The sequence below is a fragment of the Perca fluviatilis genome, chromosome 14 (assembly GCF_010015445.1).
Source record: "Perca fluviatilis chromosome 14, GENO_Pfluv_1.0, whole genome shotgun sequence".
Classification (NCBI taxonomy): Eukaryota; Metazoa; Chordata; class Actinopteri; order Perciformes; family Percidae; genus Perca; species Perca fluviatilis.
The window spans coordinates 4,558,490-4,571,550 of record NC_053125.1 but is presented as its reverse complement, the minus strand read 5'-3'; the positions used below and the strand labels follow the sequence as shown (position 1 = coordinate 4,571,550).

The window sequence follows — 13,061 nt, the reverse complement described above, 5'->3', positions numbered from 1 at the left end:
ATTCTTAGTAGTCTTAGCGTAAGTCAAATATTCAGTCGTTGTATGGTAATACTGATCAGCTGCCAATAGATACAGTAGATAGCAGGAAACTGTGTGTGTGTGTGTGTGTGTGTGTGTGTGTGTGTGTGTGTGTGTGTGTGTGTGTGTGTGTGTGTGTGTGTGTGTGTGTGTGTGTGTGTGTGCACGCAACAGTGAATGGGATATTGCTGGAAAAGTACAGCGTGCTCTCTTGACCTTTGCCGTATAAAAAGAGCTAAAGACACGACGGGACAGAGTAGCAGGTCTACCTTGGCTGTAAGTTCCTCTTCTGGATCCGGGGGATCCTGTGTGAGAATGAAAGCATGAGGTTAGCCAAACAAATAAACACCAAGATCCTCTTTGCTTCAAGTCACAGCCGATTCCCGCCACAGCTGACCGAACTTTGACTTTACGATCCCCAAGGATCTATTCCCATTTTTTTTACGGGTTCGATCTATAAGCTTTGATTTTCAAGCTGGGTTATATTTTCCTTTATCCATCTCTTTTTGGGACTTCTAACCTGGCTATGTTCCCTTGGCAATGGTTGTGTTATTTTTACGAGTATAGTGAAGGCAAGCAGCAAAGCCGAGCAGACTGAAATGTGACTGCTCCGACTCGGGGTCTTTAACTATCTGTCTGTGGGAGCATAAAATTGGGGTAGATGGTAAAAGGCTAGAGAGACACCCTGAGAAGAGACTTATTACCAAGACAGGAACCTCATTCCAGCAACAACAAACAGTGGGGAGTCAGGAAACAAATAAATCAAAGCTGAGCAGGACAAGAAGAAAAACGCGTTCCTGTTTCACCTGGCAATTTACTAAGAGGGTGATAAGAACACAGGTTACAGTTCATATGACAGGAAACACACAAGGGTGGTGATGAATATTACCACAAAAGGTACAAAGCTCCCAGGTAAAAATAAGAAAGCAAAAAATTATTTCATATAATTTGAGTTTCAATTTGATTTTCATCCAGTCTAAAAAAGAATTATTTATCCATATCTTTGCCTGGATAAAATAGTCTAAATCAACTGTGCAATTAAAAAATAAATAGGAAGATTACGAACCTGACCAGCTAGTCAATGTGAACTTTGGGTGAGAGATTTTGATATTCAGTGCTAGAGACACATTTCGGTGGGTACGAAAAGCAAGGTAAAAGTACTTCAGTGTCACATACACATACATGTAGTGAAATTCATTCTCTGCATTTAACCCATCCCTCAAGGGAGCAGTGGGCAGCCATTTACAGCGCCCAGGGACCAGCTCCAGATCTGAGCGCATGTTGCGAACCTGGTGCATGTTTTTTGATGGTGGGGTAAAACCAGAGCACCCGGAAACCCACGCAAACACGGGGAGAACATACAAACTCCACACAGAAAGGCCCGGAACGACCTGGACTCGAACCCAGAACCTTCTTGCTGTGAGGCCACAGTGCTAACCGTTGGGCCACCATGCTGCCGCAGTATTTATAAATAGTTATTCAGAGACATTTGTCCTATGTCCCCTAAAATGACTGCCACTCTCCGATGTCAGGAATCTAAAAAGCTGCCAAGCACAACTATTACTTAATCAAGCAAAAGTTATGAAGACATCCAGACAGAAAGAGAGCAGGGGAAGACTTGGCAACCTCCTCTGCAGAGCTGGCCATCCATCATTCCGTCAGGCACGTTGGAGTGGTGCGGCAGCTCGGCTAACCACAGGATTCCAGGCAGCGCCCACGGCCCAAACTGGCCCTGCAGTGTTTGGCTTTATAGGAACTCACAAAAAGTGGTGGCCAGTTTGAAGGAGTAGGATATTTCTGGTGTTCAGAGGGCATGATTCGCCATAAAGGTAGGCTCTAAATGACCTGCTGGCTTTCAGCTGGGTGTCAAGCTGAAGTTTATGTTGACAATTATTTAGGCCAGAGATCTTCAACAGGGGGCCCAGGACCCAAGAGGGTCCTCAGAGTCATTGCAGGGAGGGGCCTCATACATTTATTTTTCAAAAATTAAAAAGTCTTAACATGAATCCAACATATTATCAGCAAATATAAATCCCCACTGATTGGCCTATAGGTAAGGTAGTCACTAAGATAACCATCCATAGATACAGTTCATCCTGAGGATTCACTGTGCCACATGTATGTTTAACATGATTTATAAAAGCATGCAGTACTAGGCTATTTTAATAGTTTAGTATTCTATGCACTAAAAAGGTATGTATAAAGGCTTTAGGCCGCCCTACACGTTACTGTAGGCCCAGTTTGTTATGCAAATACATTTTTTACAAAATATGTAATAGAGGGTCCCTGCTCCCTGAGCCCAGCTCTAGGCAGATGATCCTGAGAGAGAAGTTTGGAAATTACAGGCACCCTACAAATTCCTGTTATCTTTATTAGTTACTACTACACTTATCACTGTATTTACAGACCATACACACACACACACACACACACACACACACACACACACACACACACACACACACACACACACACACACACACACACACACACACACACACACACACACACACACACACACGTACTGAATTCGTAGAACAAAATGTATCTAAACTGTGTCTGCAATGCTTTCATGATGCCTACAAATGACCCATGAACCCATGAACATTTAAAGTAAGCTGTTTAACTTTTGAAAGAATTGAAAAGTTGAATTCATAAGCACAACCTTGCTAAATTCAGTCCAATCAAGGGTTTTTACTGCTACATCTTGACATGGTCGGTTATGACCAGTATCTTACAGTGGCTAATGTTAGGAAACTTATGGTAGATATTGTTTTGTTACTGACATGACTGACTGAACAGAAATATTGTTGCCAGAGTTTTCCACTGACTTCAACTAATAGAATTCTTATTTTTCTTGACTATCACAAACAATGTGAGAGAGTGAGAGAGAGAGTTATGTAGGAATGAGGCCTTAAAACAGGGCTAACCATAACTAGACTGAAGGCCAACACTCACAAAAGCTACGCTAACCACAAGTGTGGTTGGTTGGGAAATGCACTCAATTTTGCACAAATGACTACATGTGTGAACCATTGAAAAGCTGCATGGGCAATAGTTCAACTCTGGCCCTGCCAAAACTGAAGTCAGGAAAAGTTGGAAAAAGTCCCCGATTGTAAGAAAATCTATGCAGCGTGTCCATATTTGTTCCTCTAAGGATTATAGTTATGTTACACTAGACAGCATTCATTGGGACAAAACATTCCTGGCTGTGCCGTTTTTGCATTGCACTCCAGATAAAAAGGTCACCTGTCAATCAAAAGGCCCCGTTTTCATGCAAACAGACAGTATATGTCAACAAAAGAGTATTACTATAGTTGTGGTAACCCTAACCCATGGTTAGTCCGCTCTTTGTTGATCTACCTTTCTGAATGTCTGCGTGCAGGTGTGTCTCCTCCATATCTTCCAAAAATGCAAGATGAGAGCGACAACAGTTTTTCATATACTTTCACTTTCACGTGGACCATCATTACACTGTTTAGCATTATATTTCTTGTTTTACTGACTACTACATAACAGGACAAAGGCTTATCAAGGTTTGTGGAACCAGATTATGATGCTAACATGTGCAAATAGAGTAGTATACAGTACAGTATAACAGGGCTACTGCAAAACAAGGGTCATGACTGTTTGAGATAATAAGGGTAAACACACACCCATTATTATATGAGTTACTGCACAATCAGAGGCGTTGCAGGGTGGGTGCGATACCTTGTGCAAATTTGATATGATATGAACCTGATTATGCGTGCACATAAAGCCTGGCTGCAATGAACTGAAAAGACAGTTGGCGGCTTGTCTGTCATTACGCTTCTCAAACTTAGTGCCCTGTTTATTCGGTTCCTCTTCTTCTGCTTAAAGTTGGAGTTGACTGGACACAGTGACAGCATCCTATCAATGCTAAAGTATTCTTACTGGAGAAGGGAAAAAGCAATGTGTTATTGATTGGTATATATTCTATAACTTTTCATCACAGTAAACTGCCTGAATGGTACAAAAAGTAGGTTCAATTATCACAAGCTGCCCAAAAACCTTTTTCCTGCCCAATCAAATAAAAAGTGGCCCAGTTGGGCAGAAAACCATCCAATCTGGTGTGGCACCTAAAGCAGGACTACGCACAGCCAAAACAGCACTACACACACACACACACACACACACACACACACACACACACACACACACACACACACACACACACACACACACACACACACACACACACACACACACACACACACACACACACACACACACACACACACACCTTAAAGGCTTGATTATACTCCCGAACAGATGCGTACACGAACAGATGAGAACACCGTGCAACTGAGTTGCTAACTCCGCCCGAACAGCTGACGTATTCATGTGACGCTTCAGAGGAAAGGAGGTCTCATCACACTAAAAATACATTTACTCATTTCCTCTCTCCGCGAGGCAAGTGGAGAACTCGATGAGGCTATTTAAGCAACATGAGATGCAACGATGGTAGTTTCCGTTTACTATCAGTTTGGAGGACAACTTCCACACATTCACAGTAGATCACTATGGTACCACTTTTAATAACGTGGTCACAAAAAATTGGTGGTACGGGGGACGTCCGCACAGAGCCTACGCATACACATCATGGATAGATTAGAAGAACTGCGTTCCAGCGTTCCAGGTGGAGCCCCGTTCATTCTTAGGAGATCATCATGGAGCTAAAACCGTGTATAAAATGACTCAGATGATCGGCCCTGCTTTTGTGCGGCACATAGAGCAGGCCAGTGGCGCCGGCAGGATTCTATTTTATAGAACGCACGCCTGCTGAAGTGGTTTATTGTGCCAGAAATCAGCTGTTTTTACAATATTTAATGTGTGTGAGTGTGCTCCTAGCGTACTTTTTATCATATCATAATAACGAGATCATGAAAATATTTTACTGAAGCATTTTGTAAGAGAGAGAGAGAGAGAGAGAGAGAGGTGGATGTGAGGAGATATGAATAACATGATTTCTCTGAGTGCCATGTAAACATCATATCCCGAATATGATCAAAAATGGGATAAGCCTCATAACTGCAATATTCATATCCATTAACACACATGATTCAAACAACATGCTGGCTCCGTCCATGGGTTTAGCGATAGGCTACTCAGTGTCCAGCAACCAGTTTATCTACAGATCCAGTCATAAAAATGAACATTGTGATTAATAGTGGATGGGTTGTTGGTGAAGCAGCGCATAATTAATGGGAAAATTAGTACTGTGAACAGAGCAGAGCAGAGCTGCTGTCGGCTGCGTTGCACGTCTCAGAAAAAAAAATGTACGCACAGTGCGTACAGGATTATGGCTGCCGGCGCCACTGGAGCAGGCGCACTATAGACTTCCACTGGCCAAACAGCTACTTGGGGTTTAGAGCTCCGCTAACTCGAATGGGGATTAAATGATTTAATCGTGCGGCTATTCTAGACTTTCCAAATGTTTGTATATATGAATGAATGGATCAAATTCTGATAGGGGAACGAGCCATTTTGTCAGGGGTTGAGACGCTTCAAAATCTTTTACAGACGTCTCTTTCACCATGTAAGTCTATGGGGAAAAGTCTTTTTGGCCCCTATGTTTAATTTGCTTTAAAGCCTGCCGCACTTCCTGGGGGCCCTCGTACAGTTGCTGACAAGCTGTATTATATATGCATATTATATGAGCGTATATGCAATAAAAGAGAAGAAATCTCTGATGTGAAATAACCAAAACGGTTTTAATTTTGGCATAAAATACATGGTAAGAAATGGATTGAGAAAATAGGTTTTTGTTCACTGCATAAGTAAGTACGGTTCAATACCAAGTAAAAAGACTACAGACTGCAGCAAACCACGAGTTATGAGAGTTGCCTAAAATCTTGTTCTTCATCTACAGGTTGAAGTCTTCAAGATTCTGCCTTGAATACCTTGTGTAAGTGGCAAATTAAATTCCTTTGCCATTTAGATAAAGTGATGTCATCTCAGTTTCAGGATTAAAGACAAGACAGAGAGTTGAAAGATACATCACCTGCACCGGTGACCAGCTCCTTAGCTCGACTGTGGAGACAGAAAACAACTGTGTGAGACAGATATATGACCCCATTTCGAGAAGTTAGTAGCTTTTATCCATCTGCACGCCACTTCAGAATCACGTACTGGGTTACTGCAACGTTTTCATGGAAATGGAATTTTAATATTATTCATAGGGGCCATCAGTGTTCCAGCAAGTGTCTCTTAGATGAGATATGTGAGGCTGCAGCAGCAGCCATAGGAAAAAGTGAGCTGTGTGACTGTGTGGTGACAGCTGTGAGTGATGGCAGAGTGACTTACTTCTCCAGGCTGGGGGAGCGGGTGAGGAGGTTGGCCGAGGATGCCGCCTTCTTGTCCAGACGTTTCCGCTGCCTCTCCGGATTTCCCAGTTTCTCGCTGTTCCTACGAACCCTGAAACACCAGAGAACAGAAATCAGCTTTCCAGGAGTAAACCCTGTGTGTCCACACACTAAATCCCACACAGATGCATGCAGTCACCCCGCCATTTATGAATGCAACATGGTAGTTTATGAAGAGAAACATGCATGTTGGTTAGCAATGTTTAAGATCTTTCAAATCATTTCATTCCCAACTTTCCATAGGGATTCATCTGGTTTTATAAATCTTGGGTCTTATTGTTCTTTAGTAATAACGTTGTACCAATTAGTTACGGTTGCTACGCTTGTCAAGCTCTCTAGTTTAGCCCTTTCAATGCTAATGGTGGCAGATTTACCATCTAAACTTTTGGTCCTTTTTAGGTAAAACAATGACAAAAGCAGCTTCTTATTTCTAGCTTGCAACCGCTGATTTTGCTGGGTAAAATTATGGCTGTCGCTTGCAGATTTGATAAGCTATAGCTAGCTTTGCTAATTAACAATAACTCTAAAAGTTAGTCTAAAAACACGTAGGACTAACAGGACTGTCCAAGGCTAAAAGTTAGCAGGACAAGCTAATGTGTTTGGCAAACTTCCCCAAATCCATTACAGAGAAGGACAGAGCTTCTAACGTTACCCTAAACTGTGATATAGCATCCAAGACCAGTGTTAAACTACCCTCCCACACATGTGGATGTTCTAGTCTGGCAAAGGGCTTTACCATCAGCTATAACCCCACAAAGTGTAGTTAGCTAATGATATGCTAACGCTTGGCCTTGGAAATAAGCACTACTACTGTAGGTTTAAGCTAGTTAGCCAGGCAAGCCAACGTTAGAGACTTACTTTAGAGTGGAAAAACACAAGAGGAACACAAGCAGTCAGACAGGTTGTTAACAAGCCAAGAGAAGGAAGTAGATATGAACATTGTGATGGATGTTTACAACTGACAGTTTGGGTAATAACTTCTATTCACCTTCTTTTCTCTTCCAAACTAGTTTGGCGAACCTTGAGGTTTGTTTACAACCTGTCTGATTGTGTTTCTTACCCCGTCAAATTTATTTTTAGAAATGTCATCTTGTTTCCAGATCACAGCAATGGACTTGGTGAGCTTAATGTTATCATGTTATCATTGTAAGTTGTAATAAAATGCAATTACCCTTTTGGTGATCACCCCAAATCCTACTCCTAATCTGGCAACTTGTAAAGGAGGGGATTGGTGAGGGTCTCAAATTGAAGGTCAAATGAACAAGATTAAACCATAATAAATCTCTTATTGTATCTGAAGATTTCTTGCAACACACCCCTGTCCTGATGACATGCATTTGTACCAGCAGCCTCAGCAGGGGAAGTGTTGCGGGACTAAAAAAAAGCTTGGGCGTCTATCTACGTTACTGGCCTTGGATCGAGGAAGTGAAACTCAGCTGGCAAACCAGCCCCTCCTCCCTAACCTCTCTACTTCTAATTTTGAATAAAAACTTAAATGAGGAGGTGTAGTAGGCTGAACACGGAGGCACAACTTTCCCAGTACCTCAAGTTTTCCATTGAGGGGCATAGCAGAGCTGAGCTGAAGGACTCGGGCACATGTTACCCATCACCAATGAAACCCTTTTCAAGCCACAACAAGGAAGTAGGACAAAAGAACACATGCATGCACAAGTAAACAAAAGCAGCAGTGCTCTGGCGCTGTGCTTTCTAATCACTGAAGGTGATTATTTGAGTTTCAGAGTGCAAATCACAACATGTAAGAGATCCTTGATTTGCTTGAGGAAGACAATGTTAAAAGGTTAAAAAAAAAAGGCAGAACTGCATTGAAAACAATCAAGATTTAAGACAGGTTGCACGTTTCTGCAAAACCCAGTTGAATGGCAGATCCTTAGTGGCACTTTGTCAACTCCGCACATCTGCATCGTTTTACAGGACCATCAGCTTAAATGCTTTGTGGCTACAGGGAAGTTGCAACAGAGAGGACAAATCTGGAGGTTCTTTTGATGGCTATTAACTCTGATGCTGTTTGGACAGATATGTCATTTCAAACTATTTTCTGTCCTTGAAAGGTTACATCTGTACAGTCTTGCAAACCCCCTGACCTTTCTAGTTCAGTCTAAGTGAATACATATTGTAACTATAGCCCTTTATTTACATTATGCTGCGTAAAATTGCCCTTACATCACATTTTCCACTTGGCTCAAATCACTGTGTGCCGTGAAGCTAATCTTGGATTTGTCACTCAGTGTGGAAGAGTGCGGCCATTGTGTTCCGCTGCGGCTTTACGTTTCTCTCGCTCCCTGCTCAAACACATGGAGAGCAAGCACATGGAGGCTGGAGAGAACATGACGACAGAACATGTCACCCCCCCTCGGGTTTCCTGCTCTAACACTGTATAATCACACCCTGGCAACCTGACGCTGATGGTTTCATAAGAGGGATTGCAGCGCAACTGGGGTTTGCAGTCACACAAGTCAGAATCAAGAAAACTTTGATTCTTCCTTAAAAGCCATGCAATCAATCACGAGAACGAAGATGATTATGAAGACAGCGGTGGTGAGGGGAAAGGTTGGCGAGATCACGCACAAAGGTTTCTTCTCTCCTTCCTGGATGGGGGTCAAGGGGCCAGAGCGGGAGCTGAGGTTCTGGTCCGAGGTTCTGACTGAGGCCGAGGCAGAGCCCAGCTCCTCTGGAGAACAGCTTCCATCCTGACAGTCGTCCCTCTGGAGGCCTCGGATCGTGGTGGGCTGAATGGGCTCCTCCACGGACGACGTCCAGCTCAGCTCCTTTTCCGGCTCCCCTCCTTCTTCATTTTCCTCCTGCTCCTCATCCTCCTCTTCCAAGCCAGGGACACGGTGGAGCTTGGCCCGCGTCCCCTCAACCTCCAGCTTCCCTGGAGGGAGGGCGTCCTCCAGCTTTAGACTCAGGACCCGCCTTGGGAGAGGGGCCCTTTCCTGCCCAGTGTCCTGCCCTGGGAGGATGGGCTCTGTCTGGGTTGACCTGTCCAGTGTTGCTGGCCTGGGTCTCAAATTCATGGACACTGGACTTTCTGTGTGGCCATTCGCATTGGTCACAACGCTGTCTGACAGTTGGCTGGAGAGGTCAACATGGAAGAGTCATACAGGCAAATTACACATGAACTATGGCTGGGCGATACAGAGAAAATCAGATATCACGAGATTATAAAGCAAATACCTTGATATCGATATTGAGCGAAATGGTTGACATATGGTGCTTTCACAAAATATTTTCACAATTTGATTTTAGATAAATAATCAGCAGTAATCTGGATTCAATGACTAAGTGGGTAAAGGCACATAATAGAACAGCTAGAACAGTCCGGTAAGGTCAGAAAATTACATCACTTTACTGTAATGCAGCCTTTAAAACCAGGAAAAGACAACACTTTCCATATTACGATTTAGAAAAATCTAACACGATATCTAGTCTCATATCACAATATCGATATACTGCTCAGCCCTAACATGAACACAACCAGGCGTTCTCACAAGCATGCCTCTGATATCACAAGCAATATGGCTATACATCGGCCCTGCTGTCGTCTGAACCCTGGGCGTGTAGGTCCAGTACCTGGTAGCACGGTGGCAGATCCCATCGACGGCTGAGCTGGAGGACAGTTTCCTGCTGCTGGTGCAACCATCTGAGCAGCAGACTTGGTTCAGCACTCTGGCAGCACCTGGGTTCACTGGGCGGGATGAAAGTTCATCATTATTTGATTGATGACTGGTGATTGTTATTTCTGAGTGATACTGCACTGGCACAATCAGTATGTCCAGTCGTTTCTCAGTAAACAAATTCCAGTATTTAACAGGGTTTTCTTTTGAAATGTTTTGATAGATACACAAATTTCAATACCATAACAACATTTTAATTGATACTCTAGTTTGTCGGTCACTTTTCACTCAGTACTGCTTTGCACACTACAGGCACCATTCACCCCATTCATACACATTCATACACTGGTGGCCAAAGCTGCCATACAAGGTGCCACCTGTTCATCAGATAATCATTCATGCATATTTGCACACTGATAGCGCAGCATCGGGAGCAATTTGTGGTTCAGTGTCTTGCCCAAGGACACTTCGACATGTAGACTGCAGGGGCCAGGGATCGAACCACTGACCTTCCAACGTAGACGACCGCTCTACCTCCTGAGCCACAGGTGCCCATCAAACAATATTGGTGACATTTTGACATATCTTTCAAAGAATAATTCAAACAAAGCGCTTGTCGGATTGTCTAACAGCTTCTGAGTGCGTTCCATTTCTACTCGGAAGTCGGATTTTCCGAGGTCAAAGTCTGAAACATGCTTCCTGACCTCGGATTTTCGAGCTCGGAACTCCACAACCACAACCACAGAGTACCCCGAGCTAAAAATCTGACAATCCCCCTCTGTTTTATACAGTGATCGGTCAGGTGTAGGCAGGTTATGAACTTCTCTCTCAAGCTCTCTTCTTACAATCTTTACTTCCATTGCATATGTAATTGTCAAGTGTGTAAACACTGGACAATGTTCTACCATCTGATGTACTATATATATCATATTGAAGATCACCCACCTGCAATGAGCTGCTGTTTTAGTAATGGTAAGAGCTGATCATGGAGGCGGATCCTGCGCAGGGCATCAGCCAGTGAGGATTTCAGCAGCGTGATCTCATCCTCCTGCGCCTGCAGACGCACCTCCATCATGGAAGCTCGGTCTGGGAACTCAGCGCTGCTGTCTGCCGACGCGTCATCTAAAAAGAGACCGGAGAGGTGTTTTATAGTGGCTCAGAAAAGCAGGACTTTTTGTAAGAAGCCTGTTTTGAATGAGCCAAACAAACTACCCAGGATTTATCCGTTTCATCAGATTATTTTAAAGCCTTATTTAGTAACTGTTCGTTTATGACTTCAAAGCACAGATCTGGCACAGATCAGCATCAACACACAAATTAAAAATAAAATATGAAGAATAAAATATTACAGCAAAAATCAACATAACCACCACCATAAGAAGCCAAAGAGAAACCTTTTAGCAGCATGTTGTAGACCAGCGATGAGCTCAGACTTTAACACAACTTCTCTGTTTGTTCAGTTTGTTGGAGCGCTCTGTTTCTAATTATCTTGAGCCCAAATCACGTGAGTGGAGTAAATTTAATGTGAGGTGCATTTGTGTACAGGGTGTATGAGACATAACATGGCATTAAACAACATTGAAGTAGCAAATACGTGTCAGGATATTTGTTTTACAGCAAGAAAACAGGATGATAAGCATCATATATAAACTAAGGTTCTTTATCCATTGGAGACATTTTACATTTTCATTAGTTTAAATTAATGAAGCAAATAGCCTAAAGCAGTGGTTCTTAAAACTGTGTAAACCACAGCAACTCTTGAAATGGATTTTTCTTTCTCCATTTGTCCCAGCAGGTGAGGCTTTTCACTGTGGGACAGTTACTTTCCCCCCCTCCTTACTTTTTTTTATTTTTTATCAAATACAAATACACATTAATTAGCATTAATATGATGTAAATGTGTCAGATTTAACCCAAACAACATCATTGGAGAGAAGACACTAGAAATTAAAATAACAAGCTGCAAACAGAGAATTTGGACTTTTTTCTTCTTCTTCTTCTTCTTAGAAATAACTCAAATTGATTAATCAATTATCAAAATAGTTGGTGATTAATTTAGTAGTTGACAACTTATAGCTTAATCTCTGCAGCTCTTTTGTAAAGCACTTTATAATATAAATAAAAACACGACACTTGATGGATCCTTTCATCGGCAACCAAAGTTGTATGGCGTAGTGTACAGCTTAGTGTATGGCGTAGTGTACATAGTGTACAGCTTAGTGTATGGCGTAGTGTACATAGTGTACCGCTTAGTGTATGGCGTAGTGTACATAGTGTACCGCTTAGTGTATGGCTGAGTACAGCGTGGGTACATAGTGTACAGCTTAGTGATGGCGAGTACATAGTACGCTTAGTGTATGGCGAGGCATAGTGTACAGCTTAGTATGTGAGGTACATATGCAGTTTAGTGTAGCGTGAAAGTGCCTAGTGTACAGGGTATGCATGTAGTTGTACCGCAGTGTATGGTACATAGTGTACAGCTTAGTATGGGTACTTGTCAGCGTATGGCTTAGGTACATAGTGTACAGCTTAGTGTATGGCGAAAACATAGTGTACGTGTATAGCGTAGTGTACATAGTGTACAGCTAGGATGTATGAGTACAGTGTACAGCAGTGTATCTGGTACATAGGTACAGCTTAGGTATGGAGTATACATAGTGTACAGCTTGTGTATGGCGTAAACCATAGTGTACAGCGAAGTATGGCGTAGTATACATAGTGTACAGTTAGTGTATGGCGTGGTACATAGTGTAGCAGTGTATGGGAGTATACATAGTGTACAGCGAGTATGCATGGTATACATATTATTAGGGTGTAATTTCGCGACACGTGGTGACATGACGTATGATGAGCACATAGTGTACAGCTAGTTATACTGACATAGGTATGTATCAGGACTTAGGAGTTACATATGACATAGGTATATGTAGTACAGACAGATGAACAGTAGAATTACATACGTATAGACAAACGTATGGTGTATATAGGTACGTTAGGCTAGGACAGTATGGCATAGCATATG

At 42.6% G+C, this 13,061-nt stretch overlaps 1 protein-coding gene across 2 annotated transcripts in view; it reads right to left on the bottom strand.

Annotated features, from left to right (window-relative positions):
• Positions 1–13,061, bottom strand: part of eml3 (EMAP like 3) — a 65,723-nt gene that overhangs the window by 22,870 nt on the left and 29,792 nt on the right. Inside the window, exons 2-7 of one of the 2 annotated variants that reach the window (XM_039823545.1) lie at positions 10,985–11,161; positions 9,996–10,110; positions 8,991–9,497; positions 6,346–6,456; positions 6,044–6,072; positions 288–323 (exon numbers count right to left, since the gene is read on the bottom strand). In XM_039823545.1, the coding sequence (XP_039679479.1) occupies positions 288–323; positions 6,044–6,072; positions 6,346–6,456; positions 8,991–9,497; positions 9,996–10,110; positions 10,985–11,161 (975 nt within the window). The remainder of the gene's footprint in view (positions 1–287; positions 324–6,043; positions 6,073–6,345; positions 6,457–8,990; positions 9,498–9,995; positions 10,111–10,984; positions 11,162–13,061) is intronic. The other variant, XM_039823546.1, reaches the window with a different exon arrangement.